Source organism: Lonchura striata, chromosome 2 (genome assembly GCF_046129695.1).
Source record: "Lonchura striata isolate bLonStr1 chromosome 2, bLonStr1.mat, whole genome shotgun sequence".
Taxonomy (NCBI): domain Eukaryota; kingdom Metazoa; phylum Chordata; class Aves; order Passeriformes; family Estrildidae; genus Lonchura; species Lonchura striata.
Genome location: NC_134604.1, coordinates 92,932,989 through 92,954,862, shown reverse-complemented (window position 1 = coordinate 92,954,862; position 21,874 = coordinate 92,932,989). Strand labels below are relative to the sequence as shown.

The window sequence follows — 21,874 nt, the reverse complement described above, 5'->3', positions numbered from 1 at the left end:
AGGTGAAATTGTATTAACTTTCTCTTCTGTTACATCACAGCTCCTTGGGCAGCACTGTTAAGAAATTGCTTTGAACTTCTTCCCTTGTTCTGTTTCAGCGGATGGGGATAAGCCGGGCTTACCTGGAGAAATGGGACCAAAAGGTGAAAAGGGTGAAATAGGATCTCCTGCTTTTTATGCGGGACCGCCTGGGATTCCGGGTAAGGATGGTTCACCCGGAATTCGTGGTCCACCTGGTCCCATTGGAGCCCCTGGTAAGTGCAAAAACAGAGATGGTGAGAACTCTCAGGAACATCTTTGATTATTTTAAAGACAGCTGTTGGCATTGAGACATTGACAGAATGAAATGAAATGAAATGAAATGAAATGAAATGAAATGAAATGAAATGAAATGAAATGAAATGAAATGAAATAATGAAATGAAATGAAATGAGAGGTGGGGAGGACACACAGAGAAGTCATGTACACTCATCAGTGAAGAAAAGGTTTGTGTGATTTTTTAGACAGTACTGGCAACATTTGAAAGAATGGAGAAAAGGATGTGCAGGAGGTGATCCAGAGCAGGCTACTTGTGCTAATGTTGAGCAGGTTGAGCTGAGAGGAGGAATTCTGTGTTAGAGAGAGCAAAAAACAGTACGATTGTCTGCCACAACAGATTGAAGTTACTGAGAATGAGTGTGAGAAGCTGTCAGAGGATGGAGGGAGGAAGAGAGGAGGGAGTACATCACAGCAAGCTGGGTTAGTGACATTAGGGAAAATGGGAAAATGTGTTGCAACCCAAAGAAATTGGAATGAAAGAGAAAAAGAGTAAATTTTCAGTAGATGAGTTTATATTTTTATTAAATTAAACTTCTAGGTCCTCTCTTTGGATTAAAAGGACGAGAGGGAGCACCAGGTAGATTTGGTATACAAGGTTTCCCTGGGCCAAGAGGACAAAAAGGACCTAAAGGTAGGTTATAACAGATAACTCAATAGATTATCTGCTGTTATGCATTATGTAAAGCCCCAGTGCATTCAGGCTTGGTTTATTGAACTATGACATGCATAAGGTCTGATGAATTTGGTCTGAGGCTAACATGACAAAGAAACGTTGTGTTGGGTTCTTGTCAGGAAAAAAAAAAAAAGGAGTTATTTTCTCAAGTATTTGAGAAACTACTCAGATATTCTCAAGGCTATCTATAAGACAGCTACAGCTCTACATCTGTTTGTTGTTGATAGAGCTTTGTTTCTTCTCATTCAAATTTTTTCCTTAGGTGAAGAAGGGGATTGCACTAGATGCCTTTTGGGTGAGGAGCTCAGAAGAGGCTCTACTGGCCCCCGTGGCCCTCCTGGCTTTCCAGGAACCCCTGGCCAGCCTGGAAGGAAGGGAGAACCTGGTGATCAAGGACCACATGGTCTTCCTGGCTACCCTGGAGCAAAAGTGAGATAGCTGGGTTTTTTATTGCTTAGTTTTATATGCCTTAGTTTTATATGCAAGTTTTATATGAAAAAAAATCCAAATCCTCAAGCTATTCTCCATGGAAAAAAATTATTAAAAGTATGATTCCCTTTCTCCCTTCTTCCCTTCCTCCCTTCCTCCCTTCCTTCCTTCCTTCCTCCCTTCCTTCCTTCCTCCCTCCCTTCCTCCCTTCCTTCCTTTCTCCCTTCCTCCCTTCCTCCCTCCCTTCCTTCCTTCCTTCCTTCCTTCCTTCCTTCCTTCCTTCCTCCCTCCCTCCCACCCATCCACCCACAAAATATGGAAGGCCAACAATTGCTACGATGGAAGTGCAAATAAGAAATTTTGGGGAGAGTGAAAGATTTCCCCATAAACCAAAGTCCACCTTCAATCTGAAGAAAGCAGAGCCCTTTCAAGCTGCTGTATTGAGTGTGATCTGACCATCTAGAAGGGAACTCCAGTAGCAACCTAAGGTTGTTGCTTATAGAATGTACATGTTAAACTGATAAAATGTAAGGTTCTTGCTTACAACATAGTCTTTCAGAAAAACACTGTTCAATAACACTGAGAAAACACAGCTTCTTTTTTGATGATACATAGAGGTGCTGCACTACGTGGTGTGCTAACTGCATCATGGCTCCTCACAGGCAGAACTGGCTTTAGTCAGTCACATCTCTCAAAATTTTAGAATAAGTCCTTTGTAAGTTGTATTATACATAACAACTAAGTCTTGAGAACAAAAAATAAAAATGTGAAGATCATGCTATTAGTGCAGTGTTAATGCAGTAATTCACCATTATTTTAAGTTCTTGAGATTTCTTTTGGCCTGAAAAGTCAATGTCCAAAATAAGCAACTTTAAGATGCAGTACAGATTGGCTCCACTCACCATTAAAATGCAGTTTTCAAATATGCCACAGGTAAAGCAGAATGCTTACAATCAAAACTAATCTCACTCTTTTGACTAACAGAAGTGCAAACCTGTACTGTTGTGGTGATCTGTAGCTGAGATACAGTTTTTACATATGCTTTTTACGCAGAATGTCAATAAAATACAGTGGTGCCAAAGACACACTTTTAAATAATGTTTGGCACAGGACTATTTAAGAAAAAGAAATTTATCAGGTATATCCCTTTCATTTAGTGCCTGCCCTGGAATACAGTAAGAGATGGCTAAGGAAAAGCTAACATGCACAGCTTATATTTCAGTGAGCATGAGTGTAATTATTCAGAACTAAAGCTAAGTGGAATAAAACAATCACTAGTAAATTACTCTGTAACCTCTGGGCCTTGGCACCTACCATGGGTATGGATTTGGTTCCATGCTTACAAGGCTCTTGGCCAGCAGCTAGAAATTCCACTTTCAGATGGGCTGTTCAGTAGGAGTTTCCAGCATTGTGCCAAGGAATCAAGAATGCCAGAGGCTGGTCTTTAGCATCACCACAGCTTGTCTGTGCAAGACAGAAGGTTTCCCTCCTTGAAGATTTTCAAGGCCCTGAGCAGCCTGTTCTATCTCCAAATGCTGGGCTGGGCCAGAGACCTCCAGCCCTCCCTTCTAACCAAGCTTAGAAGGGAGCCCTCCCTTCTAACCAGGTCTGTGATTTGATTAAGTGATTTGATCATTTAATCCCTCTGTGCCCAAGTTCTTGTCTGGTATATGAAAGTGGTGCTGCTTTTCAGCCCCAGAACAGCCCAGTCTCAATCCACTGCCAGCTGTGAAGATGTTTTGGGAGTGGTGCACAGGAGGAACTGCACGTCAGTAGAACCCTAAGGTTTTTTCCAAGGTGGCAAAGAGTTGCTTAGGGCATTTCCTTTAGTGGCTAACACAGAATTCACCATGTTTTCTCCAGTGCAGTCACCTGCAGCAGCAGTCACCTTCAGGATTCTAGCTCATGGAAAGCCACAGGTGTCCCAATCCATCCTCATGCAGAATCTCCTCTACCTTGGACCATAGAGACCTTAGTCCTAGTTAGAACATGTTAATAAAGGTTCTGCACAAGAATGGGATTACTGAAGAGAAAATCATTAATGGAAAGTAACAGGAAAGCAGTAAAATTTAAGGAGGCTTTTTTTTTTTTTTTTTTTAAGCAGGACAGTGGAAATGCAAATCTTGATACTTATTTCTTAAGCAGTTCTGGTTTGTTTTGGGTTTTTTTTAATGCTGTGACACCAGGGATTTTCAGGTCCACCTGGATTTCCTGGACAGAAAGGAGAAAAGGGAGACTCTTTACACGTAACTACAAAAGGTAGAGTGAAAATTCTTATCACCTATTTTCCCTATTATTTATAGTATTAATGAAAGATTGGTCTCACAATGGAAGGTCTTCTTTAGGTACCAAAGGGATCCGAGGAGATCCTGGGCTGCCTGGAATCAGAGGTGAAGATGGTTTCCCAGGCCGAGATGGATTGGATGGTTTACCAGGACAGCCTGGCCTCCCGGTAAGCAGCAAATACAGCAAATACACCAGACACAGTTACTAATGCACTTAATTCTGAGGAGTTATGATCACCAGCCTGTCCTTCTTTCACTGATAATGATGCAAAACTAGATTGGGTTTGCTGCTTATTGATAAATCTAGCATTAGGTTTATTCTTAGGGTTTTTAGAAAAAAATTTCACTTTTATTTCCATTTTATTTAAACAACAGGTGCTAGTGTATGGTTTATTAGTGACTCCTTCTAGTATAGTCTGAGATTCTTTGTGACTGACCTTCAATAACTTTGGTACAACTGTGTGGAAAGAAAGCAAAATTTACTGCAATTATATGTCCTTAAAATGTACATTATGTCATCATAGTGCTTGATAGCAGCTCACCTAACTGTAGCTATCTAGAAATTAGACATGTAGTCTTTGTTCATTTTCTAACTTCTTTCTATAGGCAAAATTAAATACCTTGCAAGAAGAATTCCTGTGGCCCATCATAAATGATGTTTTGAACCACTGGGACGCTCATCTATCATATTTGAAGATGGGCAAGAGCTATACTAGGCACTCTAGACCACAGTACTTTTCCTACCAGTGAAGATGGTACTTTATATTGCTTCTGAAAATAGAAAAGCATTCTCTGGTGATGTTTGTAAAATGTTGATTCGGTAGTGTAGAAATATCACTGGGAGTGCAGGAACAGAGAAGTGCAGACAGAGAAGAAACCTTTTGGGTCATTTTTATGTCAGCTTTTCTCAGAAGTAAATGCCACAATGCATCTCTAACAATGTATTTGGTCTCCCCAAATCCACTTACAGCTTTTCAGAAAGGACCACGAGCCCCTCCACAACATTGATTCATATTGCCCAAGTGCTTATCATGGGCCAAAATTTTTAGGGAAATGTCCCCTCGAGGAGCATTTCTCTCATGCCCTTACTGTCATGTGGTCTATATTAAAGTCGGGTTATTTCAAAAATACTTTATTGTCAATGTTGATAAAGAGCTAGTATGTACCACTTGAGAAATTACTGCCCATAAGATTTTATTCATGAGAGCAGTTCAACTGTTTGAGTTGTGTTTGTTTCTCAGCAAAATCAGGAGTGACCACCTCCATTCACTTCCCACAGGGTGATGTTATCAGAGGTTTCCCTGGTGATCCTGGTTATCCAGGTGAATTAGGCCCAAAGGGCTTTCCAGGAGAAGCAGGCCTGCCAGGTGAAGGATTTCCTGGTCCAAAAGGCTTCCGGGGTCCTCCAGGTGACCAAGGACAAGCTGGAAACCCAGGATCTCCAGGTCTGCCTGGTCTGCCAGGAGAGCCTGGCCAACTAGGTAAGAGACACCACTGTGTCTTACATCAGAGCCATGGAAGATCAGCACTGAGCTGTGTGCAGCATTTATCCAGCACACTGTTGAAAAGGGACAGCTTGGTGGGGGTTATGTGGGGTAAAAGGAAATGCTGGTATTGTCCAGAAATCTTAAAAAAGGAGATACCTCAGATGTCACGGTAGTTTTATGACAGGTATTTAAATTAATTGACATGAATTAATGTGTTAGTGGCAGCAAGTAACATTTTTCATGTTTCAAGCAGTTAGAAGCAATGGAGCAATGTCCTGCCATTGGAAATCCCACACATGGTTTTCTCTGATTTTTCCCATCCAACATAATCTGTTAATTGACCAGAGAAAATCATGTTTCCACCCTTCAGAGCTCCTCATAGTATTTCTGCAGATTTTCAAGTCCCTTCCAAGCATAGCAATATCAGGGCTCCATTCAGAAGGGCTCAAACTCAGAGTTTTATTCCTCCACTTTGGGAAGCCTGGTAGAATTTTCAAGCTAAAGCAAGCACATCTCAACCTTACACAGTGCATGGGACAGCCTCCTAACATGGACAGGATAGGTTTTAGGCCTGGATCTAACCAATGTGTGGATAGAGTGGTCAGTATGTTACAGCAAATAATTTGTGTGGCATGTGTGCATAATACCTAAGAGAATACATTATCTGCTGGTTTTATAGACATTTTAGTTAGAGTGGAGAACATTTTTGTCTTTTTGCAATTTTTCTTTTTTAGATAATAACTGTGTTTTCTAATTCTTTGCTCACAGACTGTGGGCAGGTCATTGAAGACTTTTCTAGAGGAGATGCAACCGAACCAATATGGTCAGGTACTGTACATACACATGGCTTGAATTTCTTTGTAGTATTATGCTGCTTTTATGAGTCGATACTTTCTTCTGATGGCTGCTTTGGATGCTCTTGGTTGTAAACTGTTTGAACTTTAGGTCACAAATAATCATGCATATACTCTGTGTAGCTCTAAACTAAATTAATAAAATTTAATATTTTCTAAAATTATTGCACTTTCGGCTCTACAATTCAGAGATTCTTCATTTCATCACTCCTGAGTGTTTATTGTATGATTACTGTGCAATCTATAAAAACAGTACCAGAAATTATGTGCCCAAGAAAATTCTAGCAACTTTTTTTTAAAGAAGAACTTTGAGTTAAGTTTTTCAGTGCAATGTGACATATAAGAAAAAACACTTAGATTTTTACAAAAATTAATTTGATTGCTTCATGGGTATAAACCACCCATAGAGAAACAAAGCATTTCTCTTATTCTGAAAAATGGAGTAGGCTAGACTACACTTCCCATGCTGGTCCAACTGGACCTGCCACCATAACCCCTGTAAAATAGGCAGAAAAGCAGCTCTTGGGGTGGAGATTAGCTTGAGTGCTCCCCTGAAAATGCCACACTTAGCCAATTTTTTTTTTCAATTAAGAATAAAATTTCTTTTCAAATTAGGAGTTTGCTTGTTAATTTTCTTCACCTGTTTTAATGAAATTGTCTCAACTGCAGGCCCAGAGACATGGAGAGACAGTACAGGAACATGCCCAGTGTGACTAACTTGGGTTTTTGTTTGCAGGTGCAGGCTGTGTTAGGCCACCAAAGGGATCCCAAGGAAAGCCAGGAGTGCCAGGAGCCACAGGTAATGTTTTGCCTTTACCCATGTTGTTTCCCACATACGCTACATTTGGAGGGTATCTTGCCATATCAGTTATAACTGAGCCTTAGCAGACAGCAAGTTCTAGAAATTATTTTGGAACACAGCATTAACCTGACCCTGGCAGAGATCTAAGCAGTGTGCAGCCCAGGTAACTTCACCATTCCTGAACCAAGCCTGCCTTTGTTAATGAGTGTCAGCCATGAAGCAGAAGGCAGAAAGGACAGCCTGTTTGCTATTCTCCACAAGCAAGTAAGGATGTACGGAGTCTACAGATTTAGTGCTACAGAGTGTACTGAAATCTCTCAGAGCTGACTGCACACCTCACAAAGCAAATCCTGTCCACTGAGAGCAGGGTGATAAAAGGATTTGATAGGAGGACTGTGACAGATCCTTCTCGCTGTTCCTCTCAAGTTATGCATAGAGTGCCTTCAGCAAGCGTGAGCCCAAAGTCTCAGTGCAGCCGCAGCACTGTGTCTGGGCCAGGCTGTCTGCCACGCCACACGGCCATTCTGTCTGTGGCCACGCTCACCTTCCTTGCAGAGTTGGTTCCTCCTAGCCCAGAGGGGCCATCTGCTCATCCTGGGCCTCCCCAGCACTGAGGGCTCCCCACCTCTGAGCTGTGTTTGTTCTCCTTCCTGAAAAGGGCCCTGCAGGGGATTATAAATGCCACCTCCTCCTTTAAACAAAAAGGGAGACCTGTGGATGCAACAGTTTAGTCAGAGAGAGAGAAACCAGATAAACTTTCCCAGGAATTGTTCTGGGGAATTTTGAGAAGGCTGATAGAAAGAATTAAAACAATCTTGCAGTTGGTGTTTTGAGCAGTTGTTTTCTTATAATATGTTAACCAAAGGGTGTCTTCTCAATTAGCCAGTGGTTTGACAGGGTGTTGATTAAATGATCAGTCAGGTATCAGAGCAGTGTGTAAAAGAATGGGTTTCTAATAAACTCAGACTACCTTCTGAAGGGACCTAGAGTCTGTATGTCACCTCACCCCATTCCTGACTCAATGGTGGTACACCTCCTTCCAAGAGGAAGAGGAGGTGAGGACAGAGCCTGAGGGACTGTGTGAGATAGAATTGAGACACATGGGCAAGGTGTGTTGGATGGTTGAAGAGGAAATGTCTCACCAGCACTGATAGTTCCTATAAATTATGTACTCCCAGACTAAGCAATAAAACTGTTTTTCAATAAATCCTTCTCATCACCAGCTGTAAAGACACTGAGAAAAAACATAGCTGGGTCCTTCAGATTTTGGTAAATGTAAAATTCTTGATGCATATCTTTCTGTGCTTTAGCCAAGTTTAGAGATCTGGAGTATAATTTTTAAGGTCAAGCTCTTTTTTTTTCATCACAAGGTTTATTAATATATACATGGATTGATTAATTGATTTATCACAGATTAATGTATCTTAAAAGGAAAAAATTTGTCTCTGTTGAAAGATTATCTGTGTTTCCTTAGTCCTAGTGCTGAAGTTTGTTGCTAGGATCACGGCTTCTTGTTTTCTTTGCAATATTTGTAGCTTTTTTCAGAATATGATTTGTTTATTCTTTCTTATGAGCTTGAAGGTTTTTCTTTCAGTGAGTACAGTGAGATTTAATTCCCAGATGTAAGACTGCTGTAACAAGTGATGCTGTTTCATGTGTTTCACATTTTGTATTCTTGGTTAGCTCTTCAACAGATCTTTCTCTGCTTTTGTTAGCTTACATACTTCAGTAATTTTAAGACTTGGGTTTTTTAAGACTTGTTTTTCATCCTCTCTCTGCAAAACCTGGGAAGGGCCCCTTGCAGAGCCCAGTGCAGACCACTGTTTGTAGCTGCCTTTCAATCAGTTCCAGAGGTAGTTCTGGAACCAGAAGCCTAGGAGGAAAAGCACACATTTTCACAGCTTCTTTTTGCCATAGTTTTGTCAATTGAGTTGTCTGGAGCATCATTCCTACCCACAATTGCCAGTTCAACACAAAAGCACCAGCACCTCCTTTTCACCATTTTCATTGTCTGCTTGGAGTGATGTGGTTTGTCCACAAGATTTCCCACCTTCTGTTCAGCCAGCATGGAGCTCCTCTGTAGACCATCAAGTCTCTTGGTGTCCTAGGTGCTAATGGCACACAGTGTACCAAGCAAGGAGTTGTCTTTATAACCTGCCACCCTCATGTCCTTGTGTTGCTTTGAAATTCCTGGAAACGCACACAGACCACCCTGAGTTACACCTTGGTTATTCAGGAGTGAGTCTCAAGATCTACATGATTGTGTTGTATAAAATTTTTAAGCTGTTTTCTGTCCCAAACAACTAAAATATTTGCAAACCAAACATTACATTGGCCAAAATAAAAACTTGTTTTGCACTGCCGTTTAGCACAACGTTATCACCAGCTAGCATCACATATTGACTTACTCAAATATGTGGTAAGCAGTGGATGTATTCTCCTTCTGCACCTTCTTTCTCTTAAGTGACTTTTTAATTAGTGCAATTATGAGCAGAATAATGAAAGCCAGTTATTGCAGATGGGAAACAAGACCAAGATGCCATTTGGGTAAGAGGCACATTGGAGTTTTTCATTGAGGTCTGAAAGCCTAAGATTTTCCTTTTGATTTCTTTCAGAGAAGTTACTTTTCATATAAGGGAGAGAAAAAATAGTCCTGTACAGCACTGAAGAGTTTTGTACAGCACAGTGAAATATTATGCACACTGCATTGGCTGGTTATGTGCACCTTATTTCCCTTTTTTTTAATGTTTCCTGCTCCCCTTCATTAATGATATTTAAAACTACAAATAATCATGGTTAAATAATATAAATTTCAGAAAACTAAAGTAAAAGGAAGTATCAAAATCCAAATGATATTTCCCTTGGTTTGTCATAGTTAGGGATGGAGAGAAACTTGCTTTCAGTAATGAATAAATTAGTTGTAATTCATGGTGATGCTAAGCAACATTTTAAATGTTAAAGCATGTTGTTGACCTTCAAGCCTGATCTGGAAACTTATAACTTATACACTGGGGAGTGTAGTGGAACAAAGCATTCCCCAGAAATTATTTTCAAAGAACTTTACCAAAAATCTTGATCTTGTAATACAGTGGATTAACAAGACTCATATAATAAAACTATTGTGTGGAAAAAATATATAATTTTTGAAACATAACAAATGAATCCTACAAAATGCTTGCAGGTTTTGAGATGTTAAAGAACAGTAATATTTGCCCTTACTGAAATGTCAAATACTGTATCACAAGGAAAGGAGGTATCATTTTAGCTGTCAGGACAAAAATCAGTATGAACAAGAGGTCAGTGCCTGAAGAACTGGCGCATCCTTTTCTTTTTTTTTTTTTTTTCTCAGAGCACATCCTTTCTTTAACTAGGGAATCTCTAGACCTGTAATGTAACAAATATAGTAAGTAGGCTAGTTAATTTGTATTCATTTTCAGGGATTATTAGATCTAACCTTTAGCCTTACATTTCTTCTTCTTAGTTATCTAAACCAGTCTGCTCTTGTTCTATGATCAGTTTAGCAGGGAAAGGAAAATTTTTTTCCTCCTACAGCATCTCATCTGTGCCCATTTCTGTGAACATTCTTTTTTGACATTGTCTTTTTGACCTTAATCTAAAAGCCTTAATTTTCAAAATATTGAAAAGCTCCAAAACACTGTGAAACTAATTATCTTTACCGTAGTAGTCTTCATATCATTAGTCTTTAAGCCAGGTTAATACATGTTTGTAAAGGCACTTAACCTTGTTTTGGGATCTTGAATACTTCCAAAGAGTTACTATATAGCCCCATTAATCTTTTTTTAAAGGTTTCATCTTTGCATCCAGAAACACATTATGATGATACTACTGCCTTTTTTTACATTGTATGCACATTTCTGTTTTGTTTGTTCAGATCACACTTTTGTACTTTCTTTTATAAAATTTAGGTGCAAAAGGTGCAAGAGGATTCCCAGGTGATCCAGGTCCAATGGGTTTCCCAGGGCTAAATGGTACACGAGGTGATCCAGGTCGGGAAGGATTCCCAGGTCCTCCAGGTATCTTGAAACAATTAGTCATTCTTTACATACTTTTGACCTTTCTATTGAAGTCACTTAAACACAAATACTTGATTCTAGGTACATTTTCACATATCTTCCCTTCTGCATTGAATCAATAAGCCATTAGACAAAAATACTGCATTTCAAATCCAGAAGTATTTCTTGCAACTTCCATAATGATGAAAAATTTCATAGATACCAGCCTTTAAAAATCTGCTTTATTGTTCAAAATTATAAATGTGATGGTAAAAATTAATTAAATTCTCATAAAGAAATTCAATAACAATAAATTTTAGATTCCAAGTGCATTATTCTCATAATGATGATGCAGAAAGGAAGAAAATAAGAGTATTAGTACTTGCATTTAATTCTTTTCAACATCAGTATAAATGAGCCTGTGTGTGTGCCACTGTACTGCAGTGTGATTCATTCAGTGGCATGCACATATAAGTTGGAATGGGTGTGTATGTTCACAAATTATCATTCAGTCCAGCAAAAATTACAGGAATTACCTCCAGAATCTATCACTTTCCTGTGGCTGACCAAGTTTATTTGGCCAGAGAAATGGGTAGTGAGTGGTTTGGGGTTTTTTGTGTACCCCTTTACAGAAGCCATTGATGCAATTTAATTTATGAGCTCTCTGGAAATGTTTTTGAGATATCTGATTTCAAAGTCCTAGATCCTCACAGATTCTGAAGTGCTGCAAACCTTCCCAAATCCAGTGCCAGGTGGTGCTTTGCCCTCAGGCAGCACATGGCCTGACAGTGTTCTCTGGACTCATCTGCAGCATCTGTAGTAGCAACCGAGAGAGCAAAAGAAGAGCTGGTGCCTGTCCTGGTGCATCCTGATGCATCAAGGGATGCATCATACAACATGGCTCTGTGCAGCATAGGGCAGGACCATGACCCTCTATCTCCCCTGGTAAGCTCCACAGAGTGCTCTGATTGCTAAATTAGGGCTCCCAGATGGCTCCCAGGCCACAGGGAGCAATCCCCTGCAATTTTCCATGCTATCTTTCACCAGGGCTTGGGCTAACATTCAGTCCAGCTCCAGTTTCCCAGTCTACCAGAAGCCTTTACCTTGTCATTTGTGGTGATGGGGACATCATGTTGGTATATTTAGGATTAGAACTCCAGCATTTGTAGTGAACTCTGTGATGCCTAGTCCCTGTTTTATTTATAGGTTTTACTGGACCCAGGGGAGAGAGAGGCCCAAATGGGCTGCCTGGACTGCAGGGACACCCAGGCCTTACAGGAAAATCCGGAGCTCCAGGAGCACCAGGACCGAAGGGTCTTCCTGGTGACGTTTTTGGAGCAGCAGCAGGTTCCCGAGGGGATGTTGGCCTCCCCGGCTTCCCAGGGCTGAAAGGTGCACCAGGAGATCAAGGAGTACCAGGAACTAGAGGTAACAGCTTCTTCTAATAAAGAAAGGTTTGCGTAAGAGTGTGATACAAATGCAGCCAAATTGTAGGGATGTGAGAGTGGGAAGAGACCATGTTAGGATGGGTCAGAGGTACTGATGACCTCACTGTCGATTCCCAGTGCCTGATGATCTCCCATTCTTTCCACCTCTGTGTCAGCTGTTGCAAACATGCCTGGCTCCTCTGAACACTTTCTGGAGATCCATCACTTATGTTCAGCTGTCCTTCACACTACATGAAATCAACTACAGAAGCATAGCAGAGAACCAGATTTTAGTCATCTTTGCCACTTTCAGATGTACTGCTATTTTTTTTTTCACTGTAGTTAAGGGAATGGTGGGTCCACTATTATCCTGAGTTTTCCCTTACATACAGCAATAATACTGAGATTTTTTTTCCCATACCAAAAATGTCTGGGTATTGTATGGCTTTGCTGATCAGCACATTGCAGTAGTACTGAATTTGTAAATTTTAGCTAAGAGGACAAAGTGTTAGGTAACTGCTAATAAGCTATTTTACCTTGTCAGTCTTTGGGCACTCACAAATAAGAAAAAGATAGTATTATATGCTTATTCGTAACTTCAGGGTGCTCATTTTAGTTTGTTATTTCAGATCATAAAAACACCCTAAAATCCCTGCAGGAAACAGAGTTTCTTAACAAAATGTGATTTTTTCAGTCTCTGAAATCTGTGAAGGACTTTCAAAAACACATGTGGGAATTTATCATACCCTGCTACACAGTTTCAATTTAATTTGGACCTATAATTAAATTTAGGACTGCTGATTACCTCCTTCCCCTGTGTGGAACTGAGAAAGGATTAGTAATTGTATGACTGGCTTGAAGCAAGGTTTATCACAGAAACTAGTTTTAGATATCCTTCTCATGATTTTTGATGGAATTAAATAAAGAAGAGCATCATCTTCTCAGAGTTGTTTGAAGTGAGGAGAGCTGGATTCACTTGAGGTAGAGACCCAGAGTGAAGGAAAGGGATGAAAGCAGCTCTATGGCCCTTAACAAGTTTGAGGAAAGGCAGAAAATATTACTAACACCTCTGAAAAGGGGACAAAATCCAATTATGTTTGAAAACAAAAAATATGGTGTGACTTTGCATCCTCTTTGTAAACATTTTTGTAGAAGTAAGTTTTCAGTACTTAAAAATACAGTGAAAATAAAAAGCATTATTAGTTTGTCAGTTCTTGATTTATTTTACAGTTCTGGCAGAATGGCTCCAGATAGCATGTGAATTTTTCTACAAGTATGAATTTTTTTTAATTTTACATTAGATGACTAGGGATTCCTTTATACTATCTTTGCCACTTCATTCAGAATAGCAAACTAAAGCCTTTATCCTGTTGTTGAGAAAACCCACTTTAAATGACTGCAGTTATAAAGCTTATTTAATTACAGTCAAGCCAATGGGCCTACACTGATGTAAAACCTGAAGAAAGAGAAGGAGATCTACTTGACCTGGATTTAAAATTCCATATAGTATTTGTATGCTGCTGCTTCTCCAAGCTGAATGAAAAGCAGGCATTATCTTTTAAAAATTAACACCCTCTTTCCTCATATGTGGTAGAGACATAATTTTTCACACGGTGCATTAAGTCGTGTAAAATTAGGGCCTTTTTGCTTAGGAATTCGTATCAGTTTTACAGAAATGCCTTGTGACAACCTTATGTGGAAATTTCTGAACAATAACACAGATCCTACCATCTGTCTTAAATGTTTCTTTTCCCGCCTATAAAATTTTAGAAAAGATATATAGCATTATTTCAGGGGTTCAGTCAGCTGCTTGATTCAGTTCTCACTAAGATATATGTGACAGAGAGATCAGGACTAACTGCATTATTGAAAATAGAAAAATGGGGATTAAAACTGAAAGAGACCTGCATATATATCCACATGGTACCAAATCATTACTATTCATTTGAAAGAGTCAATCAACCTATCTGATGGAAATATTGAGATTATTGCAGGTAACATCAATTATTTTAAATCTAACAACCAGTCCTTTAATTTGCTTTTCCTGTTCTCACTGAATTCTCAAAGGAAAAACACACCCTGGAAGCCTTGGGTGTACACAGAAGAAATATATAAAAACATGTTCACTACATATGATGCTTCTAATGCATAATTTTGGTCTTTTAGGAGCGGATGGTAGCCCAGGTTTGCCAGGACCCAAAGGAGATCCAGGGCCACAAGGTCTCCCTGGTTTGACAGGATTACCAGGAACACCAGGAACACATGGATTCCCAGGTCCACCAGGAAACCGTGGGCCAGATGGTGGCCCCGGCTCTCAAGGACCTCTTGGTGAGGAAGTAACGCAGTCCTGTGTCTTTCCTTTTACTAGTCCTCTGTGGCAGGGCAACTGTGAGGTTTCCACAGCAGAGAGTTTAAATTTGGGGATGATCTTCAGAGGCAGACCTGCTGCTTTTCTTTCTGTAGCCACCAACCAAGTCAGATCAGAGCTGGCTGCTGGCAGGCTGGAAAAAGGAAGCCACCAAATGAGGGTAGTCTTAGTAAAAGGGGCTTAATTCTTAAAGAGGTCCTGTTGCAAGTGGGTATGGAACCAAACTGATAGCAAGGCTGGTTCATGTTGATGAGCTACTTTATCTTTATAATACTTTCTGCAATTGTTTGTTGAAAAAGCCTAATTTCTCCCCTTCGATGGGAAGTTGGTAGGACAGCAGTTTTCTCCCTCTTGAGCTACCTTGTATAAAATCATCATCTATGTCCAAACCTTTTTTACTCTCCTTTTCTCACATTTACAAAACAGGTCCACCTGGTGCTAGGGGAGAAGATGGTGAGCAAGGTTTTCCTGGCCCCGTGGGCCTGAAGGGTCTGTCTGGTGACAAAGGTGACATGGGTCACACGGGACTGCCGGGTATACGTGGTGTGACTGGTCCCCCTGGCATAAGTGGAATGGATGGCTTTCCAGGAGATAAAGGTGAGCTCTGAACTGCTGCTTTGAAAACAGTAGTTGATTAAAGCTCTTCTGTGCAGACATGAGTCAGTTATATTCTCTGCTGGTCTCCCTCTATTTAAAATAGCAGAATTAGGATCATGTGCCTAATACATTCCAAAATCACTGCCTGTTTCCCCTGTGTTGGCCTTGGCACAGTGCTAGCTTGTGATATGCAGCCCTATTTAGAAGAGCAATGGCTGTTTTATTTCTCATTTAAGAAAAGACACAGTGTTTACTGTTTTCTCTCTAAAACTCTTACCCTTGTCCTAGTCCCATTGGTCCTCAGTGAAATTTAAGAGATGTTTCCCCAACATTGGCTTTAAAGTTTTTTAAAGCTGGGAGCTGTCAACTGAGCAATGCCAGACACAAGACCTCAATGGTGACTCTCGGATACTAATCTTATATTGAGAAGGTGAGATTCTCACCTAACAGCCACAGGAAAACACATACGTGTAATTACACCACATGGGGAGATTCAACCCCATGTGAAGCCAAGCTGAGCACAAAGCATGCTTAAAAATGCATGTTGCAATCTCATCAGTTGGAAAGACAGGGCAAGACTAGCTCTGGAATACTAATCAGCTGTCATTTGAGAGAAATGAAGATCTATTTGTTGGCATTACACATGTAAAACAACATTCTCTTGTTTAGAAAACAGGAGTAGGGGAGTTTTTGTTGAGAAAGGACCAGCCAGTCCTAGACCCATGATTTGTATCTCTACATGTAGACCAGGCTGACTACAAACCTTGTGTGGAACTAAGTACATATATCAAGCTCACCTCTAGGAGAGGGGTTGTACTGATCTCTCAGAAGAATGCACTAAATTCTGGTCATCTCCACAACACTTTTCTTGGCCAGTTGAGGCAGGTTCATGTACTCCTGAGAGCACACTACCTCAGGAGTTCTACTACCTCTTAGAGAGCTTGGGTGCCTGCTCCAAAACTACAGATTGCTGTAGGCATCAAGGCACCCAAAAAATAGGTACTGCTGCACTGAAGTTTTCATACCATTTTAGTCATGTGTTGCTGGTTCATATTTATTTAGTTTGCAGAAATCTGAGTGAAGTAACAGTTCTCTTCCCCTTCTTTCTTAAAGGCTCAAGAGGTTCCCCCGGCATTGATGGTTTCAAAGGCATGACAGGCCTAAAAGGAAGACCAGGCATGAAGGGAATGAAAGGAGAATTTGGCCCACTTGGGGCTCGGGGAGATAAAGGCTCACAGGGTGCACGTGGCTTCAAAGGTATTTGCTTATGGGTGGTACTAGTGTGTTTGCTCTTCACATCTGCAGAACTATTTTACAAGAACACAAAGAAAGACACATTTTTCACATGGTAAATTTAGCTCAGACATTCCTCCACCTATTTTACACATGGGCCTCTGGCCAAAAGGCCTGAATTTTACACTCAGGGAAAGGTTACTTCTGTACACAATTAAGGCTGGAGACAAACATTTTGTTCCTCATCTCAACTCAGATAGTGGCACCTCTGGACATGTGCAAAAGTCAAGAGAGAATTTTCCCAGGAAGCATAAGATGTTTGGGGGAGAAAATTCGGATTTTTCTCCAGTTGCACTGTAAAGACAATTAAATATTCAGAAAAAATGGCAATTACGTGATTAAAATTAAGTAGTTAAAAGTCACAAGTGTTATCAAAAACTTAAAAGTCACAAACATTCAGCTGGTATTATTGGTGATGAAATAAAAACTGCAACTCATCCCTCTTTTGATTGTATACAATTACCTTTAAATAAATGTTTTGCCAGAAGACCAAAATGTTATTTCTAGGGACCCTGAGATTGGCATTTTTTTAAAAAGTGTCTGCAATTCAGAGGCTGCAGAACAGTGATCCCAGCAACAGTCTCAGAAAAAGACAAGTGTGAAAGCAGCCCCTGTGAAGAGAAGTGCAAATACACTTCTTGGTGAAGAAATATGAGAGAGTTCATAATCATAGGAGACAAGTCTGGGTTACTGGCCTGTTTCTGTACCCCACAATGAACTAAAGACAGAGTCTATATGTGTCCCTTCTTCTGGACATTATCTACTGATATGACCAGTAACCATAAAGTCAAGAAAATGAAAACTATAACTGGTAACAAATCCAAACACTTTCTTTTGCTTTTTGACTGAGAATTTTCTTTGCACTAGAACTAAACTACTTTTCTGCGCTTTCTCCAATGTGCTTTTGGGTTTTTTTTTTTATAAACCATGATTCTGGGGCTTTTTAATGAACACATGAATCCTAACTGATCTGATGAGAGATAAATTATGTATCACAGAGGAGTCTGGGTCCAACTCCCATGATTATATGTACAAATTTAATTCAGTTTTCATGTTTTCTTAAGCATGGCTCTTCTACTGCCATGTTGTATTGACACAAGTTACTTTTCATGGAAGTGGATTTTCTGTAGCTTGTGCAAGGTCATTCTTTTTTCCTAAATCACTCTTCTGTTCACTTTCCGACCATGCTGCTGACTAGCATTTTGTAACATGGTTGGGTTTTTTACCCTTTAGGTGATCGTGGGGATCAAGGCCCCCCAGGAGAACCTCCAAAGCTCATGCCCAGCATGATGATGGAAGTTAAAGGTGAAAAAGGAGATGCTGGAGAAAGGGGCACAAAGGGATCCTTTGGCTTAAAAGGTCAGTGGTCACAGTAAAAAAAGGCAAGCACATTCAGAACTATAATTTTAGTGCTTTTTCTCAGCTACCATATTAAATATTCCCTACTCATTGTACCACTTGGCTGCAGTCTCCCCAGCAAGGTCTCTGGCAGCAGAAACTGAGCTCCTGGATGCATTTCACAGAGTCACCCCCAAGGAAAGCTTTGAGGGATGATGTGTATGTGTGTGTGTGTGTGTGTGTGTGTGTGTGTTGCCTTGTACAGCACATTGTGGTGCCATGTATCAAGAAGGCTGGTAGCAGGAAAACTTCTTACACACAAGCCCACATGTCAGTCTTCCCTTATTTATTTTTCTTCTTCCCTGCCTGCAGGTAGCAAGGGAATGCCAGGCCTTCCTGGAAAGACAGGAACCCCAGGGTCTCCTGGGCATCCCAGCTACGTGGCTGGTGTGAAGGGAGACATTGGCGCGAAAGGGCTGACAGGTGTGAAAGGGTATCCTGGTCCTGCTGGTTCTCCTGGCATCAGAGGCTTTCCTGGCACCACAGGAGTCAGAGTGAGTTTATGCACATGAGGGAATAATGGTGCCCTTGTGCTGGCATTCAGCTTCTCAGGAAGTGGCATTCACCCCTTGAAATTTTGCCAAACAGCAGCAGTACAAAAATAAAAATGCTATAAGCATGGAATGATCAAATACTTTTGCTTGCTCTCTCCAACATTCATTAAGCAGAGTAATTTCTCTTCTCATTGTGAGACATCCAAATTTCATAGGCCAAAATTTTGCCAGTGAGGACCCAGATGGTTCCTTCTAGATCTTTGATCCTGTTGCCATAGCTCCTGGTAAAACTTATTCCCAGTGTTGGGCTTACTTTCCTCTTTGACCCAGGACTTAATGGTATCACTGTCAAAAGTTACTCACTGTCACTTACTTAACAATAAAAGAGCCTAAAAATCTTAGCTTCCAGAGGGAAATTCATTGTAATTCACTCTGGCAGCAAAATAAATTACATTGGAAGAAATAAACGCTTAGAAAAGTCCTGACAGTAGACTCATAGACATCATTTATTTAAGAGAGACAAAAACTATGTTCCTTTCTCAGGTTCTCTTTGCCTTTATGTTTCAATAAGAATTTTTTTTTTATCCAAGGACTGCAGGACTGTTATGGTTTAACCTCAGCCAGAATCTAAGCCCCACCCAGTTGCTTGTTCCCCCACACATCCCCAGCAGGATGGGGAGAAGAGAACTGGAAGGGTAAAAGTGAGAGAACTGATGGATAGGAACAGCTTTATAATTTAAATAAACTACAATAACAATAAATAATAATAATAGTAATAATAATAATAATAAAACAATTATAGAGAAATAAAACCTGAGAAAGAGAAGTGATACAAATGAAAACTGTTGCCCATCACCAACTAGCTAATGCCCAAACCCCAAGCATTGTTACCCCCCAGTCCATCATCCCCTCATCCTTACATGGTGAGCTTGAGGCCATAAAGTGTGGGATATCCATTGATATCCACAGTTGGGATCAGCTGTGTCCCCTCCCAAACCCTTGCTCACCCCCAGCCTGCTCACTGGCAGGATGGGGTGACAAGCAAAAAATGTCCTGACACAAGGTAAGCACAGTTCAGTAGGGATGAAAACATCCCTGTGTTATCAACAGTGTTTCCAGCATAAATCCAAAACACAATCCTGTACTGGCTACTAGGCAAAGCCAGCACAAGGACTCACTGCTATATGTGCATAATGGGATGTCCTCAATTTTAAACTTAAGCCTTTGCAAACATAACTTGTCCCTTGGTTGGTGCTTATTTAGATTAACTGACTGATGCCAAGTTACTCTATATAGTACTACAGAAACTCAAAACTGGTACTTTTAATAGCTTTTTTTTCATATTTCCAAAGTCAGCTGCTTGGAAGGTTGAATAAATCCTCATTTTCACTAACTGATGCCTGCTTTCAATCATATCATAGGGAGAAAAGGGCATTCCAGGAATTTCAGGCCATTTCGGTACTCCTGGCTCACATGGAGAAATAGGTGAGTTTGTTTTCTTATCTGAGCACTCTCTGTATTCATCACCAATCAAATACTTGACATTAAGTTCTGAGAGGTCTCAGTGTGTCTTCAATCTCAAAGAGTCTTTCTACATTCTTACAGAATGATATTATATGTGTGGAAGACTCTAAAAAGGTTAATGCTGTTAATTTCATGCAAAATGTGATGTCCAGAGATAAATCCATCTATGGCAAGGAGGGAGGTTGTTCCAAACAATTTTTTGCCATCTTTAATTTACTTATCTTTTATTCTACAAAGATAATAGTTGCAGAATTTTGCCTCTGAAGTTGCAATTCCTTTGAAACAACAGGAAATACTGTTTAAATTAAAGACTTGCCACTCATGAGTTCATTTTTGTTTGAAATAGGTGATCGGGGAGATACTATAAACTTACCAGGAATGCCAGGCCTTAAAGGGGAAGTTGGTGTGCCAGGCTTAACAGGTATTAATTTCACAGTTGCTCTCTGAATGTATTTCTTTTCACATACCCAAGTTTCCAGAGAAAGGGAGGGAGACCTTTCTATGGGCTTTTAATGGCTCTTGAACCTGTGTTCTCATGACAGCTCCTGGAGAGGTTCATCTTTCCTTTATTGAAATTAATATGTGCTATATTTACCTCTTCACCTGAAAGTACCATTATAGCAGTAAGCATAGTGACTGGCAACTCCAGTAAACATTTCTATATAGTTTGTTTGCTGTTCATGACAAAAGAAGCACTATCAGGCCATGATTATAGAAGTTGGGATTGCAAAGTCTTGTATATTTTGCATTGAGTTGTTCGGTAGTATATTGAATTTCCCTGTACATGCAGCGCACTTGAACATCAGTATCATATTCCACATAATTTGGGGAGCACTTTTAAAAACAAGTTTAATGATCATTTGTCCAGAGAACTGTTCATGCTCCCAGATTACGTAAGCAGCCTGACTAGAAGAATGTCTTTATGTGGCAAGCCCATGACCCATTCAGGAGCCAAGTTCATGTTATGTTTGTTTGCTTAAAAGAATATTAAAAGAATTAAAATTTTGTGGTTTTGTGGTTTTCTAGGCATAAGAGGAGGTGTGGGACCAAAAGGAGAAGGTGGTGATCCTGGTTTCCCTGGCATTGAAGGGCTCAAGGGCACACAGGGTGTCCCTGGCTCTGTGGGACAGGAAGGTAAAATATTCTTTTTAATGCTCCAAAGAATAGTATTGTTTAAGAGGAAAAAGAAAAGTACTCTTCCCATTAAAACAAAGTAATTAAGTTTTTTATGTGTTCATCATTCTGTAAATTGGTGGGGAGCAGTGACAAGGATGTGGAACTCACAGCAGAAGTTAAGAGGAAATTGCAAAAACCTAACTATACCAGATTTTCCTTTTCTATAACAACTATGTGTCCAGTCAAAGTGTATTGCTGGCACACTCATGTATTCTAATGCTTCAATACTACAAGGAGTAGGGTTTTCAATTACTTTTTCTGCCATAAATGAAGTCAGTATCCCCCAAGACACAGTTATAGAGCCTTTGAGCCAGGCTCATGGGCCAGCTGTACAAGAGAAGCCAAGTCAGGTTCAGCTGTGGCTGGATCACATACTCAGGACTTAAGAACATGTCCTGTTGCAGGAGGATTGTGGAAATGTTTTTTCAGAACAGTTGCTCCATACTTTTTCTCATTAGAGGGCTTAGAAACTCCAGCCAAGACTGGAAGAACTTCCACAGGTGCTTCACTGGGAAATATTTCTTGTCTGATCAGCTTCTCAATGGGAAAGGCAAAACAAGTGCAGCAGAAGGGGAAAGTGGCATGCACAGAAATGATATCACTTCTTGTAACTGGCAATAGAAGTCAAGTTATCATTTTATTAGGAGCAGCCCACTGTCTTTGAGGTTATCAGAAACCTGAAGTTTGTAATGAGCTGTTCTTTTATACTTTATCTCTCGTACCTGTGCTCTCTTTT

The 21,874-nt window shown here is 40.3% G+C and overlaps 1 protein-coding gene across 2 annotated transcripts in view; it reads left to right on the top strand.

Annotated features, from left to right (window-relative positions):
* COL4A2 (collagen type IV alpha 2 chain) overlaps positions 1-21,874 on the top strand; it is a 147,253-nt gene that overhangs the window by 112,616 nt on the left and 12,763 nt on the right. For both annotated transcript variants that reach the window (XM_021545583.3, XM_021545584.3), the window contains exons 20-37: positions 99-254; positions 857-949; positions 1,254-1,420; positions 3,607-3,679; positions 3,766-3,872; positions 4,985-5,186; positions 5,961-6,020; positions 6,783-6,845; positions 10,775-10,882; positions 12,068-12,289; positions 14,455-14,616; positions 15,083-15,253; positions 16,367-16,510; positions 17,780-17,905; positions 18,257-18,438; positions 19,860-19,923; positions 20,309-20,383; positions 20,989-21,096. In XM_021545583.3, the coding sequence (XP_021401258.2) occupies positions 99-254; positions 857-949; positions 1,254-1,420; positions 3,607-3,679; positions 3,766-3,872; positions 4,985-5,186; positions 5,961-6,020; positions 6,783-6,845; positions 10,775-10,882; positions 12,068-12,289; positions 14,455-14,616; positions 15,083-15,253; positions 16,367-16,510; positions 17,780-17,905; positions 18,257-18,438; positions 19,860-19,923; positions 20,309-20,383; positions 20,989-21,096 (2,283 nt within the window). The remainder of the gene's footprint in view (positions 1-98; positions 255-856; positions 950-1,253; positions 1,421-3,606; positions 3,680-3,765; positions 3,873-4,984; positions 5,187-5,960; positions 6,021-6,782; positions 6,846-10,774; positions 10,883-12,067; positions 12,290-14,454; positions 14,617-15,082; positions 15,254-16,366; positions 16,511-17,779; positions 17,906-18,256; positions 18,439-19,859; positions 19,924-20,308; positions 20,384-20,988; positions 21,097-21,874) is intronic.